This window comes from Bufo gargarizans, chromosome 3 (assembly GCF_014858855.1).
Source record: "Bufo gargarizans isolate SCDJY-AF-19 chromosome 3, ASM1485885v1, whole genome shotgun sequence".
In the NCBI taxonomy this organism is placed as follows: Eukaryota; Metazoa; Chordata; class Amphibia; order Anura; family Bufonidae; genus Bufo; species Bufo gargarizans.
Genome location: NC_058082.1, coordinates 369,634,274 through 369,652,734, shown reverse-complemented (window position 1 = coordinate 369,652,734; position 18,461 = coordinate 369,634,274). Strand labels below are relative to the sequence as shown.

Here is an 18,461-nt window from a genome sequence, read left to right as displayed (position 1 = left end):
GTTCGGGTTTGGGATCGGTGTTCGGTAGATTGTATTATTTTCCCTTATAACATGGTTATAAGGGAAAATAATAGCATTCTTAATACAGAATGTATAGTACAATAGTGCTGGAGGGGTTAAAAAAATAATAATTTTTAACTCACCTTAATCCACTTGATCGCGTAGCCCGGCTTCTCTTCCGTCTTCTTTTTTGCTCTGTGCAGGAAAAGGACCTGTGGTGACGTCACTCTGGTCATCACATGGTCCGTCACATGATCTTTTACCATGGTGATGGATCATCTGATGACCGGAGTGAAGTCACCACAGGTCCTTTTCCTGCACACAGCAAAGAAGAAGACAGAAGAGATGCCGGCTGCGCGATCAAGTGGATTAAGGTGAGTTAAATTATTATTATTTTTAACCCCTCCAGCCCTATTATACTATGCATTCTGTATTCAGAATACTATTATTTTCCCTTATAACCATGGTATAAGGGAAAATAATAATGATCGGGTCTCCATCCCGATCGTCTCCTAGCAACCGTGCGTGAAAATCGCACCGCATCCGCACTTGCTTGCGATTTTCACGCAGCCCCATTCACTTCTATGGGGAATGCGTTGCGTGGAAAACACACAATATAGAGCATGCTGCGATTTTCACGCAACACACAAGTGATGCGTGAAAATCACTGTTCGTGTGCACAGCCCCATAGAAATGAATGGGTCAGGATTCAGTGAGTGAGGTGAACGTATTGCACCCGGGCGGAAATCTCACCCGTGTGAAAGGGGCCTTAAAAGGCCAAATCTGTGGATTCATTGTCATTCTCTGTCAGGTAGTCACACGTTGTGATGACAAAGGCAAAAAAACTCTCCCTTTTTGAACGTGGTCGGGTTGCTGAACTGCATAAGCTGGGGGGGACACAGGTGGGACGCAGTAAGACAGTCATTTGGAATTATCATTTTTTATGATCCTGAGGGTTATGGAACAAAAAAAAGTCAAGTGTTAGACCCAAAAGCATTTCATCAGCACTGAGCCGGAGGATCCAATTGGCTGTCCGTCAAGACACTGGACGATCCTCGACCCAAATTAAGGCCCTTACTGGTGCTGACTGCAGCCCCATAACCATCAGACGGCATCTGAGACTGAAGGGCTTCAAAGACCTCATCTCCCTGAACGCCACAGAACTGCTCGTTTGGACTTTGCAAGAGAGAAACATGGGACATTCAGAGGTGGAAGAAAGTTTTATTCTCTGATGAGAAAAAATTTAACCTTGATGATTTCCAACGTTACTGGCATGACGAGCAGATCCCACCTGAGATGTTTTCTACGCGCCACAGTGGAGGGGGCACCATAATGGTCTGGGGTGCTTTTTCCTTCAGTGGAACAATGATGCTTCAGGAAGTGCAGGGGCGTCAAATGCAGGGCTGTGGAGTCGGAGGCAATTTTGGGTACCTGGAGTCGGAGTTGGCAAAAAATGAACCGACTCCAATCCCTACTAGATTTAAATTGGAATAAAAATTAAAAAAAAGCAAGTTTAAATGTCCCAATTCACAAAAAGTTATAATTAATTACCATATTTTTCACCCTATAAGACACACCTATGTTTTTGAGGAGGAAAATAAGAAAAAAAATATTTTTAACCAAAAGGTGTGCTTTTGAACTAATGGTGGTCTGTGGGTGGCACTGTTATGGGGGCATCTGTTGGGGGCACTGTTATGGGGGATCATTGTGGGAGCATCTGTGGATGACACATATATAGCATCTTATGTGTCATCCACAGATCCCCCCCATAACAGTGTCCCTGTTTAGTGAATGGGGGCCGGAATCTGTTTCTGTAATGGCAGCGGGGCCTGGTGCCTGCTTCATTCATAAAGTGGGCAGAGCAGGCGCGTGACGTAGTGAGCTACGCTACGAGCGCCCGCCCGGCCCCCTGACTGCCAAGAAGTTTTTAAGATGATTGGAATACTTTAACAATACCCACAAGTTAGATATGATTACCGTATACTACAGTGAGCGGGGCCCGGTGTAGGAGAATACAGTGACTGCCCCGGGCCCCGCTGCCATTACAGAAACAGATGCCAGCCCCTCCTCCCTCTCAGCCTATTCACCGGACGGTCGTAGCATTCGCCCCATAAGACGCACTGCTATTTTCCCCCCACTTTTGTGATAAATATGGTACTTCTCTACTGTAAGAATAAAGGCCAATGCATGCAGTGCGTCACGTTACCGCAAAACGAACACGTTAAGTGACCATGAAGAAGCATGCTTTTCATATGCTTCACTATATGGCATGCAACGCACAGTTAAGGAGCGGCAATACTTATACTTTCCATTGTGTTGTCTTCCGCTGTTACAGGAACGCAACGCCCATGGTTAACCTAGCCTCTCACCGATAACTGATTAAGTAAATATGTTTTTTGCAGGACTAGAGACACTGGTATAAGGGAATGGATGGTCAATAGCTCAAGACTGAAGCTGTAAACCATCAGAAAAACTGCTGCCATTCAGCTAAGGCTATAAAAACTTGTAAACTCGATTGTTAGCTTAAACATGACTATGGGATTCTACTGGGGAAATCATGTTTTACAATAAATGCCCCGTCCTGGATCCTCGCACTGCCCCATCTTCAGCAGAAGATCAGCACACAGCGGAGAAGGCAGCGGCTTCCTGGCCAGTACTTCTGTGGTAATGACATTCGCATATTAAATACAAAGGAGTAGGAGTCGGAAGTACCAAAAACGGAGGAGTCGGACCATTTATCTACCGACTCCACAGCCCTGGTCAAACGGCCGCTGGCTATGTCCAGATGTTGCAGAGAGCATTCCTCATGACTGAGGGCCCTCGTCTGTGTGGTAACGACTGGGTTTTTCAACAGGGCAACGCTACAGTACACAATGCCCGCAGGACAAGGGACTTCTTCCAGGAGAATAATCACTCTTTTGGCCCATCCTGCGTGTTCCCCTGATGTAAATCCAATTGAGAACCTTTGGGGATGGATGGCAAAGGGAAGTTTACAAAAATGGAGAACAGTTCCAGACAGTAGATGGCCTTCGTGCGGCCGTCTTCACCACTTGGAGAAATGTTCCCACTCACCTCATGGAAACACTTGCATCAAGCATGCCGAAACAATAACGGTGGAGCTACTCATTACTGAGTTCATGTTTGGAAGTTGGATTTCTGTTTTTTTTTTTTTTTGGGGGGGGTTTAGTTCTTTTTTGGAGGTGTGGTCCTAAACTTTTGATCAGCTGAAAAACAGCCGGTTTCAGATTATTCGTTGTTTTCATTAAATTGAATGCTCAAAAAATGTTTGGTCTCGCTCTCATTTCTTCTTGTTGCATGCTGAAGCTCTACTTGGAACCTTGTTAAGATCCAGCCATGCTAAAAAGGATTTTTTGCCATTTTTCAAGTGGGCTCAAACTTTTGATCAGGACTGTATATTTACGTTGGGTGGTCAGAAAGGGGTTAAAGCATTGTACAGGGAGTCCCCCTTGTAGCAGTAAATGCTGTTCCTCACAGATCAGCAGGGCGGTGTAATGTGAGCGTCCGTTAGGCCATTGTCAGTGTCAAGCACAGTGAGCGTTGGAGGCTTCATCCGAAGGCACTTTGTTTAAAACTTCGGATTAATACTGTACACTACAGTGATTAGACTACGTACAGTCTTAGAATGTATGGGCTCCGAGGAGCCAAAGTCAGTTATTCATGAAGTTGCACGAGACTCCATTGAATAACTCAGGTAGTTGATTTTTTAAGTGGAAAAGCACTTGAAACCGAACTCTGCTTCGGTCCCGTCTAGAACCTCTGAACCGAAGCAGAGTTCTGTTTAAAGTTTTACGCTGGGTTCACACCTGAGCGTTTTACAGCGCGTTCAAACGCGCTGTAAAACGCTCAACACATGAAAACCAATGCTTCCCTATGGCCCTGGTTCACACTTGAGCGTTTTACAGCGCGTTTGAACGCGCTGTAAAACTCCCTACGCTCAAAAAAGTTCTTGAGCTTCTTTGGGGCGTTTTGTCGCGCGTTCCTGTACATAGACTTTCGGGAACGCGCGACAATGGGCGTTCGCTTGTCTCTGTATGCGCGATTGCAAACGCCGGTACAATCGCGCATACAGAGCGCTCCTTTCAGAACGCTCAGGTGTGAACCCAGGGTCAAAGTGCTTTTCCACTTTAAAAATCCACTACTCGAGTTATTCAATGGGGTCTCGCGCAACTTTGTTAATAACTGACTTTGGCTCTTCGGAGCCCATACATTCTAAGACTGTACAGAGACGAATCACTCTACAGTGTTACTCACAAGTTTTGAATGAAGCATCTGAAGCTTCACTCAACACTGACCATTACAGACGTATGCACAGCTACAAGCGCCGAGAATACAGCAGGACTGCAATAAAAAATAATAAAAATAGAGAAATGAACATAAACATATAGAATACCTTTTTTTGGGGTTCAACAATTAGTTTTTATTAAACAGTAAAACCTGCAGCTTTCACTTCGACTTGTACAGTAGAAAATATATAAGAATAAATATCAGGTGCGGAGAAGATGGAAACCTGTTCTATTCAGTAAAACATGTGACATACAACGTGGCCCCCCCAGATAGCAGCCCGCAAACAAAATCACACAGCGCCCCCCCCCCCCCCGCATCCAATATTATACGGGGCCCTACCCCCCCGCATCCAATATTATACGCCCCCCCCCGCATTCCAATATTATACGGCCCCCCCCCCCGCATACAATCCCGCACCGCAGCGCCCCCCCCATCATACAATCCTGCACGCCCCCCCCCATCATACAATCCCGCACCGCCCCCCCCCATCATCATACAATCCCATCCCGCACCGCCCCCCCCATCATACAATCCCGCACCGCCCCCCCCCATCATACAATCCCGCACCGCACCCCCATCATCATACAATCCCGCACCGCCCCCCCCCTCATCATACAATCCCGCACCGCCCCCCCATCATCATACAATCCCGCACCGCCCCCCCATATCATCATACAATCCCGCACCGCCCCCCCCCCATATCATCATACAATCCCGCACCGCACGGCCCCCCCCCCAATCATCATACAATCCCGCACGGCCCCCCCCCCATCATCATACAATCCCGCACGGCCCCCCCCCCATCATCATACAATCCCATCCCGCACCGCACCGCCCCCCCATAATACAATCCCGCACCGCCCCCCATCATACAATCCCGCACCGCCCCCCCATCATACAATCCCGCACCGCCCCCCCCCATCATACAATCCCGCACCGCCCCCCCATCATCATACAATCCCGCACCGCCCCCCCCTCCCATCATCATACAATCTCGCACCGCCCCCCCCCCATATAATCATCATACAATCCCGCACCGCCCCCCCCCATATCATCATCATACAATCCCGCACCGCACCGCCCCCCCCATATCATCATACAATCCCGCACGGCCCCCCCCCCCATCATCATACAATCCCATCCCGCACCGCACCGCCCCCCCATCATACAATCCCGCACCGCCCCCCCCATCATCATACAATCCCGCACCGCCCCCCCCCCATCATCATACAATCCCGCACCGCCCCCCCATCATCATACAATCCCGCACTGCCCCCCCCATCATCATACAATCCCGCACCGCCCCCCCCCATCATCATACAATCCCGCACCGCCCCCCCCCCCCATCATACAATCCCGCACCGCCCCCCCATCATACAATCCCGCACCGCACCGCCCCCCCCCCATCATACAATCCCGCACCGCCCCCCCCATCATACAATCCCGCACCGCCCCCCCATCATACAATCCCGCACCGCCCCCCCCCCCATCATCGTACAATCCCATCCCGCACCGCACCGCCCCCCCCATCATACAATCCCGCACGGCCCCCCCCCCCATCATACAATCCCGCACGGCCCCCCCCCCCATCATACAATCCCGCACCGCAGCGCCCCCATCATACAATCCCGCACCGCAGCGCCCCCATCATACAATCCCGCACCGCAGCGCCCCCATCATACAATCCCGCACCGCAGCGCCCCATCATACAATCCCGCACCATAGTCCCCCCCATCATACAATCCCGCACCATAGTCCCCCCATCATACAATCCCGCACCATAGTCCCCCCCATCATACAATCCCGCACCATAGTCCCCCCCATCATACAATCCCGCACCATAGTCCCCCATCATACAATCCCACACCATAGTCCCCCCCATCATACAATCCCGCACCATAGTCCCCCCCATCATGCAATCCCACACCATAGTCCCCCCATCATACAATCCCACACCATAGTACCCCCCATCATACAATCCCACACCATAGTCCCCCCCATCATGCAATCCCACACCATAGTACCCCCATCATACAATCCCGCACCATAGTCCCCCCCATCATACAATCCCACACCATAGTCCCCCCCATCATACAATCCCACACCATAGTCCCCCCCATCATACAATCCCACACCATAGTACCCCCCATCATACAATCCCACACCATAGTACCCCCCATCATACAATCCCACACCATAGTCCCCCCCATCATACAATCCCACACCATAGTACCCCCCATCATACAATCCCACACCATAGTACCCCCCATCCCACATGGCAGCCCCTCCTCACACCTCCTAGAATTGTCAGGCCCCCTCCACAGGCTTCACATGTACCTCTCAGGCAGACACTCTCCCCTGTCAGTGCTAAAGACGCTGGTGCGCAGAGCGAGAGCAGCCATGCCTGACCAAGTTCCTGCTGTAATATAACTTCTGAAGCGCGCGCTGGCTGCCGACCCACGTGACCTAGAAATGTCACGTGATAGTGTGACGTCAGAAGGTCCGTTTGGTGTCTGGAGTTTAGACACTACCCTTGTCTTATAGCTACACACAGCAGACTGTACTTTGTTTCAGGGCAGTCTTTAACAAGGGGCAAAAGGGGCAGCTGCCCTGGGGCCCAGTTGCTTCTGGGGGACCCAAGGCAACTGCCTCTTGAGCCCTGCTGGCCACTGCCCCGGGTGTCAGGCTGTCAGCTACACAGGTGGGTGCTGTCATGCCATGCCTGCCGGCACTCCAGGCAGCGAACTGTGAGAGCTGTGATTCCCTTAGGAGAAAGGACCTTAGATGACATCATCACCATGTGACCAGTAAACTGGCAATATTACTGGTCACATGGCTATGAGGTCATCAAAGGTCCTGTCTACCAGGAGTTTGCTGTAGGAGAAGTTTGCCTGAACTGTGGAGCTTTTTTTTTTGAAGATTACATCAGGAAAAGGTGACATGAGCTGTTGTGCTAATATAATGTAAGTTACTGTATACTGTGGGGTACTGTATACTGTGGGGTCTGTGGGTGCTGTATATTGTGGTGTGCTATTCTGCTCTACTGTGGGGTGCTGTATATTGTGGTGTGCTATAGTGCTCTACTGTATACTGTGGGGGGCTGTATACTGTATATTGTGGGGTTCTGTATACTGTGGGGGGCTGTATACTGTATATTTTGGGGTGCTTTATACTGTATATTGTAGGGTGCTTTATACTATGGAGGGCTGTATACTGTATATTGTGGGGTGCTATACTGCTATGGTATACTGTGGGGTACTGTATACTGTGAGGTGTGGTATTCTGTATAGTTTGAGGTGCTGTGTGCTGTATACTGTGGAGTGCCATACTGCTGTACTGTATAGTGTGTGGGGCTGTATAGTGTATAGTTTGGGGTGCTGTATACTGTGAGGTGCTATACGGCTCTACTGTATACTGTGGGGTGCTGTATACTGTATAGTGTGGGGTGCTGTATACTGTGGGGTTCTATACTGCATACTGTGGGTTGTTGTTTACAATAGGGTGCTATACTGCATACTGTGGGTTGCTGTATACTATAGCGTGCTATACTGCATATTGTGGGGTGCTGTATACTATAGGGTGCTTTACTGCATACTGTGGGGTGTTGTATACTATAGGGTGCTTTACTGCATACTGTGGGGTGCTGTATACTATAGGGTGCTATACTGCATACTATGGGTTGCTGTATACTATAGTGTGCTATACTGAATACTGTGAAGTGCTGGGGTGAACTGTAACGCTAGGGTGAGCCGAGCCCCGATCTCCTTCCTGCGGAGCGGTGCGGTGCCCACTGCCAGCCTGAGCCCAGCTGCCCAGAGCACTGATCCTGAGCCGCTGGAGTCTTCAGAACTGGAAGTATTTACAGTCATTCACTGGACTTTTTTTTGTGTGTGTGTTTTGGTGGAGGGCGTGATTGCATGCTAGGGTGTGGGAAGGCAGGATCCAGGGGACCCAAGTAAATTTTTTCCCAGGGTCCAATCAATATTAAAGACGGCCCTGCTTTGTTATAAGAGCACAGTTAAGTCGTAAGGAGTATATTTAGTGACGGGGGCATATTCAAGATTGTTTTGGATGGGGGTTCACATGCATGAATATGGATTTAATGGCTATGGACACCTTCAGGACAATTTTTATGACTGCATTTTACTCATTTGGGGCTAAAATTCAATTTTACAATTGGTCTTTATTCAAAATATTCAGTCATTTTTGAGATACAAGTTTTTTTTAAAAAAGTTGTAAGAGTAATCCCATCAGCTGACGGCTCATATGAAGCCTTATCTTTGACCTCCTGACCTCATGAACATTCATTATGCTTAAAATCTTATCAAACTGATAAAATATGGCTTATATAAGTCTTCATGAGGTCATGAGATCAGCGACAAGGCTTCACATAAGCTATCAGGGATGGCGCAGTATGCTTCCCTGTGCAGGTCTGGTGACATGAGGGGTCTGGCAGAAGGGTCTCCAAAGGTGAACAACCCTTTTAAAAGAAAGGTGTTACCAAAATTTTCATCAGCCAGTTAAAACCAGATAGCAATACAATAGTGGCCCTAACCTGTACCCTATAAAAAAAAAAAAAAACGAATTTGCTTGTTCACAGTGACAAGCCATTCATGCAAATGTCACCACTGAGGTCACAGCAGTCATGAGACCAAATCATTTTCCTGTTCTGCAGTAACAGGAAGCACACAGAGTAAAAGCGCAGAAACTTTGTGACTGCAAAAGATGAGTGTGATTTTTGTTTTTATGGAGCAAAAGAATCTGACCAAGGACAACATCTGCATGAAGTTTGTGTGTTCTCTCCTTGTTTGTGTGGGTTTCCTCCCATACCCCAAGGACATACTGATGGGAAACTTAGAATGTGAGCTCCATTGGGGACAGCTTCATGCTAATTTCTGTAAAGTGCTGCGGAATATAGTAGCGCTATATAACTGCATAAAATAAATAAAGGTAACAAAGGACCACTGGGGTTCTTGGCTACTAGACTGGACAACCCCCTTAACTTTATATAACCATCTTTTGCTTCCCAGTGTATTGAGGAGGCTGTTGTGACTGTAATAGATACCGTGTTTCACCGAAAATAAGACACGTCTTATATTTATTTTTCCTCCAAAAACCACACTATGGCAAATTTTCAGGGGATGTCTTATGGCTTATTTATCAGGGATCCAGTGAGAACTGGCTCCAATCTTCACACTAATGCTGAGGAGACTTTTACTTTCACCTTCTCCCTCAGCTTGCCGTGCACAGAACGACCGGGACCTAACAGGGGGAGCTGACCGTGTTCATGGGGCTGCCTGCAACTCTCCCGTCACCTACAGATGTGGGGCAGATGAGGCAGCACCTACAGCAGCTGTCATGATTGGGTACAGTAGGTGAGACAGCACCTACTGCGGCTGTCACGATGCGGCAGATGAGAAGGGCTGCCCGCGTCTTCTTTAGCGCTCTGCGCCGGAACATAGCCACGCCCATCACTATGGCTTATTTTCAGGGTATGTCTTATATTGAGCATATAGCGGCAACCCTGCTACGGCTTTTTTTATGGGTATGTCTTATTTTCGGGGAAACACGGTATATGTCAAACAGTGAAAGGGTTAATACACAAGTGCATCCGTCCATTTCCCATGCTGCATTGGTGAGAAACAAAACATTTTTAAAGACAGGAGGTGAGACCAATCCATTTCCCAAAATAATAAAATATTTTTTTTTTTCAAGACAGAAGCAAGTGAGGTCAAAAAGGCAAAACATTCCTTCTATTTTTATCGTGTTACAAATGAATGCTGGCTGAGGCTTAGGTAGTAGCCTGCTAAACCATTCTGCTCCGTAAAATAAAGCAAACCTGAGTCCTGCTATTTTTGTCATTAAGGGGGTTATCCCATAAATAATGTAAAAAAATGAAAATCAGACATCATATAGTACATGCCAATCTCTTTCTAACAAAGCTAGAACCAGCTAGAAAGCCCTGTACCTCACATGGATCCAGAGATCTCCACATTCATTGTTCTGCTAGATTTACATCAAGCTGACAGCTCAGGGAGAGTGTCTTTTCTGCTGCAGCTAAGGGGGCGTGTCTTAGCTCTACCTATCACAGCTCAGGAGGCCCTTGAAGGATGAAACTGAGCATGTGTGGCCATCTCAGTGAGGCTACTTTCACACTTGCGGCAGTGTGATCCGGCGGGCAGTTCCGTCGTCGGAACTGGCCGCCGGATCCGCCGATCTGCTGCTGACTGAAAGCATTTGTGAGACGGATCCGGATGCGGATCCGTCTCACAAATGCATTGCAAGGACGGATCCGTCTCTCCGCTTGTCATGCGGACCGACGGATCCGTCTTGTACATTTTTCTCATTTTTACCAATCTGCGCATGCGCATGCCGGAACGACGGATCCGGCATTCCGGTATTCTGAATGACGAATCCGGCGCTAATACATTCCTATGGGAAAAAATGCCGGATCCGGCGTTCAGGCATGTCTTCAGTTTTTTTCGCCGGAGAGAAAACCGTAGCATGCTACGGTTTTCTCTTTTGCCTGATCAGTCAAAAAGACTGAACTGAAGACATCCTGATACAAACTGAACGGATTACTCTCCATTCAGAATGCATGGGGATAAAACTGATCAGTTATTTTCCGGTATAGAGCCCCTGTGACGGAACTCTATGCCGGAAAAGAAAAACGCTAGCTAGAAGTAGCTCTTCTCTGAACTCTCTCCAAAGTATCAATATCCTTCTGGAGATATGGTCTCCAGTACTGCGCACAATACTCCAAATGAGGTCTCACTAGTGCTCTGTAGAGCGGCATGAGCACCTGCCTCTTTCTACTGGTAATGCCTTTCCCTATACACCCAAGCATTCTGCTAGCATTTCCTGCTGCTCTATGACTTTGTCTGCCTACCTTTAAGTCTTCTGAAATAATGACCCCTAAATCCCTTTCCTCAGATACTGGACTGTATCACTGATTTTATATTTTGCTCTTGGGTTTTTACGCCCCAGGTACATTATCTTGCACTTATCAACATTAAATTTTAGTTGCCAGATTTTTGACCATTCCTCTAGTTTTCCTAAATCCTTTTCCATTTGGTGTATCCCTCCAGGAACATCAACCCTGTTACAAATCTTTGTGTCATCAGCAAAAAGACACACCTTACCATCTATACCTTCTGCAATTTTGATGATAAAGATATTCAACAATATGGGTCCCAGAACAGATCCCTGAGGTGCTCCACTGGTAAAAAGACCATGGTCTGAATATACTCCATTGACTACAACCCTCTGTTGTCTGTCCCTCAGCCACTGCCTAATCCATTCAACAAAGACTAATCCAAGCACAAAGACTGCAATTTATTGATAAGCCTTCTATGTGTGACAGTATCAAAAGCCTTACTAAAGTCTAGATAAGCAATGTCTACTGCACCTCCCCCATCTATTATTTTAGTCACCCAATCAAAAAAATCTATAAGATTAGATTGACATGATCTCCCTGAAGTAAACCCATGCTGTTTTTCATCTTTTAATCCATGGGATTTTAGATGTTCCACAATTCTCTCCTTAAGTATGGTTTCTATTAATTTCCCCACTATTGATGTCAGGCTTACTGGCCTATAGTTGCCTGATTCCTCCCTATTACCTTTCTTACAAATGGGCACATTTGCTAATTTCCAATCTTTTGGGATGACTCCGTCTTCCCTCCTAACTGAGGTCCCTTTCCTTAATTTTCCTTTGTAAAAACTGAACAGAAGTATTCATTGAGGCAGTCAGCTAGTTCTTTATCTTTTTCCATATACCTTCCTTCTTTAGTTTTTAATTTGGTAATTTCTTGTTTTAGTTTCCTTTTTTCATTTATGTATCTGAAGAAAGTCTTATCGACTTTTTTTATTGACTGAGCTAATTTCTCTTCTGTCTGTGCTTTAGAAGATCTTATAACTTGCTTGACATCTCTCTGCCTAATCTTATAAATTTGCCTTTCATCCTCGTTTTTTTATTTTTACAATTACTATATGCTATTTTTTTGTTTTTAATGATTTTGGCCACTTCTGCTGAGTACCACAGTGGTCTCTTCTATATTTTTATTTTACTGACAAGCCTAATGTAATTATCTGTTGCCTTCAATAGTGCCACTTTTAAGTAGTCCCATTACTCCTGGACTCCATTGAAACTGTTCTAATCTGATAGGGTCTCGTATACCACTAATCTAATTTTAGAAAAGTCAGTTTTTCTAAAAATCTAAAACCTTTGTTTTTGTGTGGTGTGACTCAGTCACTGTACTTATAGTAAACCCCACTGACTGGTGATCACTAGATCCCAAGCTTTCCCCTACAGTACTATGAGTTACCAAATTCCCATTTGTGAATACTAAATCTAAAATGGCCTCCTTCCGGGTTGGCTCCTCAACTACTTGCTGTAGAGATAATCCCAGTAGGGAATTTAGAATATCTTTACTCCCAGCAGAACTAGCTATTTTGGTTTTCCAGTTTACATCAGGAAGATTAAAGTCTCCCATAATGATAACTTCCCCTTTCAATGTCATTTTAGCTATTTCCTCAACTAGTAGATCATCTAATTCTTTGACTTGGCTAGGTGTTCTATATATCACACCTACACGAGTAACCTTATGATTATCAAGCTGCAATGTAACCCAAACTGACTCTAAATTGGTCTCGCTAACTTGTATTAAATTAAATTAGATTTTATGCTATCTTTCACATACTGGGCCACCCCTCCCCCTTTCTTGCCTTCTCTGTCTTTCCTATATAGAGAGAACCCTGGTATTGTTATATTCCAGTCATTATTCCCATTGAACCATGTCTCAGTAACAGCCACTAAATCTATATTCTCAGATGCCATTATAGACTCAAGTTCATTGATCTTATTACCTAAACTGTAAGCATTTGTAGACAAGACTCCGAGCTTGTCATTTCTTAACCTATGTTCTACTGGCATCTTGTGGTATTGTTCCGGGAGGCAGTCTGACTGCTGGATTATCACTCTTTTGACCCCCTTTCCTAGTTTAAATGCTCCTTAGCAAATTAGAAAATACTGTGAACTGTTCACTGAGAGAAAGATGCAAACCATCTTTCTTGTACAGTTCTTTTTCATTCCAACAAGAGCTAACATGAGACACAAAGCCAAACCCTTGGTTCAGACACCATTCACCAAGCCATACATTGAATTTCTTAATGCGCATCTTCCTATCATGTTGAAGGTTATGCACAGGCAAAACTGCAGAGAATGAAACAGTCGATTTAACCTCCCGTGAATCATTACCAAGTGTGTGAAAAGCTTCCTTCACCTTTGAAACCTCATTGCAAGCCAGATCATTTGTCATAAGATGGACAATAACATCCACCTCCCTTTCCTGCTTTGCTTGCCTAACAATATTAAGGATACGCCGTCTGTCCCTGGTAGCGGTAGCACCAGGGAGACATCTCACAAAACCATTTTCCTAAAATTTCACACCTCTTATGATAGAATCGCCCACCAACAGCTGCTTACTATTAGTTCTCACCTTATGCTTTTTGTCTTTGGCTGTCGTCTTGCATACTTTAGGCATAGGAGATGATTGTTCCTCACCCACTGTGCCTGAGCCATCCTCCATGGGGCTCTTGCACTCTGAAAGTGCTGCAAATGAATTATGGAGAGCCACAGACTGTGGGACATGTCTTCTATCCACAACTCTAAGTCTACCAGAACCTATAGTAACCCATCTTCCATTTCTAGGGGGCCTCTGTGGCAGTGGCATTGCAACATTCCCAGCCTGATTTTGTTTAACAGTTAATTTACAAATCTCGGATTTCAAAAATGCTAAACTTTTCATTTAGCCGCATTTCAAAATGGATGAATTAGAATTGGACAAGTGATTTTAGTGGCTGACCATAATTTATTGCCCCTGATACAAATGTTGGTATCTGCAGATTGCGTTTTAATTGTGGATATCATTCCATTAACATATGTAGTAGGATTGACTTATTAAACACAGGATTACATTATAATATTCTTCTTTGTAATTTTATGTTTTTTATTTACAGATTCTAAGCAAAACGGGGACGCCAACACAGTAATGTCAGATGAGGATCATGAAGACCCACCTAGATTTCCACCGATAGAAGATAAGAGAATTATTCGTCGAGCCAGTGCCAAAGACAAAAACAAGTCAGGGGCCTCTTGCTTTCTTCTGAGTTCTGGAGATTATACTTGTGCTGCTGATGGAGGAATAAAGAAAGGTATACGAGATATAGATATAGAGATGGACTCACAGATTCTCCTAGGTTCCTCATGAAATAAATACATAATATTTTTGACCTGGATGTATAATAACTCTCAATTTCATAGTCTTCCCATAGAAAATTAATGACAACGACATAGGTGAAGTGTTACAATTTGTCTCTGGTCACCTGTGTGGTAAAATGTTTCTTATTTGTATCTTTATCTTTAAAGGAAAATCAAAATAAAGTTCATTCTGTGTAAGAAAAGAAAATAATTACTTATTATTGAGATTCTTCAGAAACAAGCCTAATGTCAGTAGTCATAAAGAATTCATTTCTAGCTGCAACTTTGTTATTTGACCTGTCAAATGCCATCACTCGGGGTCCAAAAGTCAAGATAATCACTGAAAAGATGGGGCCTATGGAGCTCCCTATGTTCTCTCAGCTTTTAGCTTAGAAATATCTGTAAGGCCTCATGCACACGACAGTATTTTTTCACTGTCCGCAAAACGAGGTTCCGTTGTTCCGTGTCCATTTTTTTTTCCGTGTGTCTTCCTTGATTTTTGGAGGATCACCAGACATGAAGGAAAGTTAAAAAAAAGTCGTTTTGGTGTCTGCCTGGCTGTGCAGAGCCAAATGGATCCGTCCTGACTTACAATGCAAGTCAATGGGGACGGATCCGTTTGACGTTGACACAATATGGTGCAATTGCAAACGGATCCATCCCCCATTTACTTTCAATGTAAAGTCAGGAGTCCCTATCGGAGTTTTCTCCAATCCAATGGTATATTTTAACTTGAATCGCCCCCCTTTTAATCGGGGGGGGGGGGGGGGGCACACTGGCCACCAATGAATTTAATCCAGGGGAGGGAGGCAGGGGGGCTGCACTGGCCACCAATGAATTTAATACAGGGGAGGGAGGTGGGTCTGGCCCCCTGCTGCCTGGCAGCACCTGCTCTCTTACAGGGGGCTATGATACGCACAATTAACCCCTCAGGTGCGGCACCTGAGGGGTTAATTGTGCGGATCACAGCCCCCTGTAAGAGATCGGGTGGTGCCAAGCAGCAGGGGGCAGTCATGTACACAGTTCTTAATATAATCTTACTTGAAGCGTCCCCATCACCATGGGAATGCTTCTGTGTTAGAATATACTGTATATAGAATATAGTAGAATATACTCAGACTGAAAAGCTGTTATGCAGACGGATCTGCGGATCCGTCTGTGCGAAAGTAGCCTACGGACACGGATCACGGACGCGGATGAGAATCTTGTGTGCCTTCGTGTTTTTTCACGGACCCCTTGACTTGAATTGGTCCGCAAACCGTTGTCCGTCAAAAAAAGAGGACAGGTCCTATTTTTTTGACGGACAGGAAACACGGATCATGGACGCGGATGACAAACGGTGCATTTTTTGAGTTTTCAACGGACCCATTGCAAGTCAATGGGTCCACAGAAAATCACGGAAAACGGAACAACGGACATGGATGCACACAACGGTCGTGTGCATGAGGCCTAACTCTGAGCTATGTTGATAGCAATTCCACTTACTTTAGGACTGTTACGATCATTATAATTCCAATGAACTATACATATCATGAAGATATGGTTATTTCCAAGCAAAAAGTCAAAGGGGCACATCATATTTAAGATCACTGTAGGTGCCTTCATTTTAGCGTTCAGGTCCCATTTAAATGGGACCTGTGCTATCCCTTTATTACTCCCGTTATGAATGAATTGCAAGCAGTCAACAATTAAGTGTCCAGATGGGTGTTACCAGTTGGGGTTGTATCCCTGCACAGTTTCTTACTATCTAATCAATGCTGCCACTATCAGACTGCAGGCACACCCCCCCAACTAGTAACACCTATCTGGATCTTCATTGCAAACTTCTAGCAATTCATTTATAACTTCCAGCAGGAATAATAATGGAATGGCACAATATAAGGGTACATTAGTAAAGCCTTTACAACACTATTCGTTCATAAAAAGTGAAATTATCACACACACCATATTTTGTGCCATAAGATATGTATGAATTAGGCTACTTTCACACTAGCGTTCGGGTGTCCGCTTGTGAGCTCCGTTTGAAGGGGCTCACAAGCGGCCCTGAACGGATCCGTCCAGCCCTAATGCATTCTGAGTGGACGCGGATCCGCTCAGAATGCATCAGTCTGGCAGCGTTCAGCCTCCGCTCCGCTCAGCAAGCGGACACCTGAACGCTGCTTGCAGCATTTGGGTGTCCGCCTGGCCGTGCGGAGACAAGCGGATCCGTCCAGACTTACAATGTAAGTCAATGGGGACGGATCAGTTTGAATATGACACAATATGGCCCAATCTTCAAACGGATCCGTCCCCCATTGACTTTCAATGTAAAGTCTGGACGGATCCGTCTGAAGCTACTTTCACACTTAGAATTTTTTTTTGAATATAATCGTTCTGAACGGATCCACCGTCTGCATTATATGAGCGGATCCGTCTCAGACGGATCCGCTCTGAACGCTAGTGTGAAAGTAGCCTTATTCAACTTCTAAACACTTTTCTAAAGTGGTGAGAATAGGGACAAAAAACAAATTTATTAAAGAACATTTGCCTTTTAATAAATTAGACGCATCTTACTCTTAGTGCAAGGAGATTAAGATTGGCGTATAGGAATGCGTGCCTCGATAAATGTCCCCCACAGAGGCATAAGAATAGATGCTCCAGAATTGTTTTTACATGAGGGATGCAAGTAGTTATTAAAAGAGACATGTCAGGAGCGGTGACAGGTCATCTGTAACATACCTACACCAGCTGCTAGCTTCTGACAGGACAGAAGATGGGAAAAAGAGTAACATAGCTCATTAAATAAGGAAGGTGTTAACAGTTAGAAAACGTGTGTATTTCCTCATTTCAGGCTTGCTTGAATTAGGCTACTTTCACACTGTCGTTTCTGGGTCCGCCTGTGAGTTCCGTTTCAGGGCTCTCATAAGCGATCAAAAAAGGATCAATTCAGCCCCAATGCATTCTGAATGGATAAGGATCCGTTCAGAATGCATCAGTTTGGCTCCGTTCCGCCTCCATTCCACTCTGGAGACGGACACCAAAGCGCTGCTTGCAGCGTTTTGGTGTCCACCTGATTATGCGGAACCAAACGGATCCGTCCTGACACACAATGTAAGTCAATGGGGATGGATCAGTTTTCACTTACACAATATGGTGCAATTGAAAACGGATCCGTCCCCCATTGACTTTCAATGTAAGTCAGGACGGATCCGTTTTGACTTAGACCTTTTTTTAAAGCAAACGGATCCATTTTGAATGGATACATGCGTTGGTATTATCGGTGCGGATCCGTCTGTGCAGATACAAGACGGATCCGCACCGAACGCAGGTCTGAAAGTAGCCTTAGTTGTTCCATTTGCACATGAATGTTCCTGTCACCAATAACCCTCTTTTTTATCTGTTATTGGTGTAAGAGACTGCTTATTATACAGTGGCAATACTGAAGGAGAAATTAAGACTTGCATGTCAGCCATTGCAATACATAGTATGCAAAATAACTGTGGAGCCCCTACTGTAGGGATGCACTGATTCCTCCAAAGTCAGAGCACCAGTCTTTTGAGCACTTCACCAATAAATGGTGGTCCTTGCATAATAAGGATTTTCTAAAGTAGAAAGCCCTGTTATCAGGAAAACTGACAAAGTAATCTTCCTCCAGGATCCCAACAGTTACGAATAGTTTGCTGTGCCTCTAATGTTGGGCTATGTCTGGAACTGGGTGGATGGACTCCTGGGCATAATCCAGCTGCCATGAGCCACATTGGTGGGAAGTTCCATGTGTAAAGACGACATTTCAGAAGCTATGTGCATGGTTGCAGTTGCAGCCTAAACAGTGAGTATTGGATTTTTTAGGGGACTTATATTATTGGGATACAATTATTATGCTGAAATGGACTGCACCTAAATGAAAGGAGTCAGCT

The 18,461-nt window shown here is 45.5% G+C and overlaps 1 protein-coding gene across 1 annotated transcript in view; it reads left to right on the top strand.

Annotated features, from left to right (window-relative positions):
* The window catches only part of KCNC4 (potassium voltage-gated channel subfamily C member 4), a 99,619-nt gene extending 84,882 nt beyond the window's left edge, over positions 1-14,737 (top strand). The window contains exon 3 of the mRNA XM_044286193.1: positions 14,325-14,737. Within this exon, the coding sequence (XP_044142128.1) occupies positions 14,325-14,575 (251 nt within the window). The 3' untranslated portion in view covers positions 14,576-14,737. The remainder of the gene's footprint in view (positions 1-14,324) is intronic.
* Positions 14,738-18,461: the final 3,724 nt, after the last annotated feature.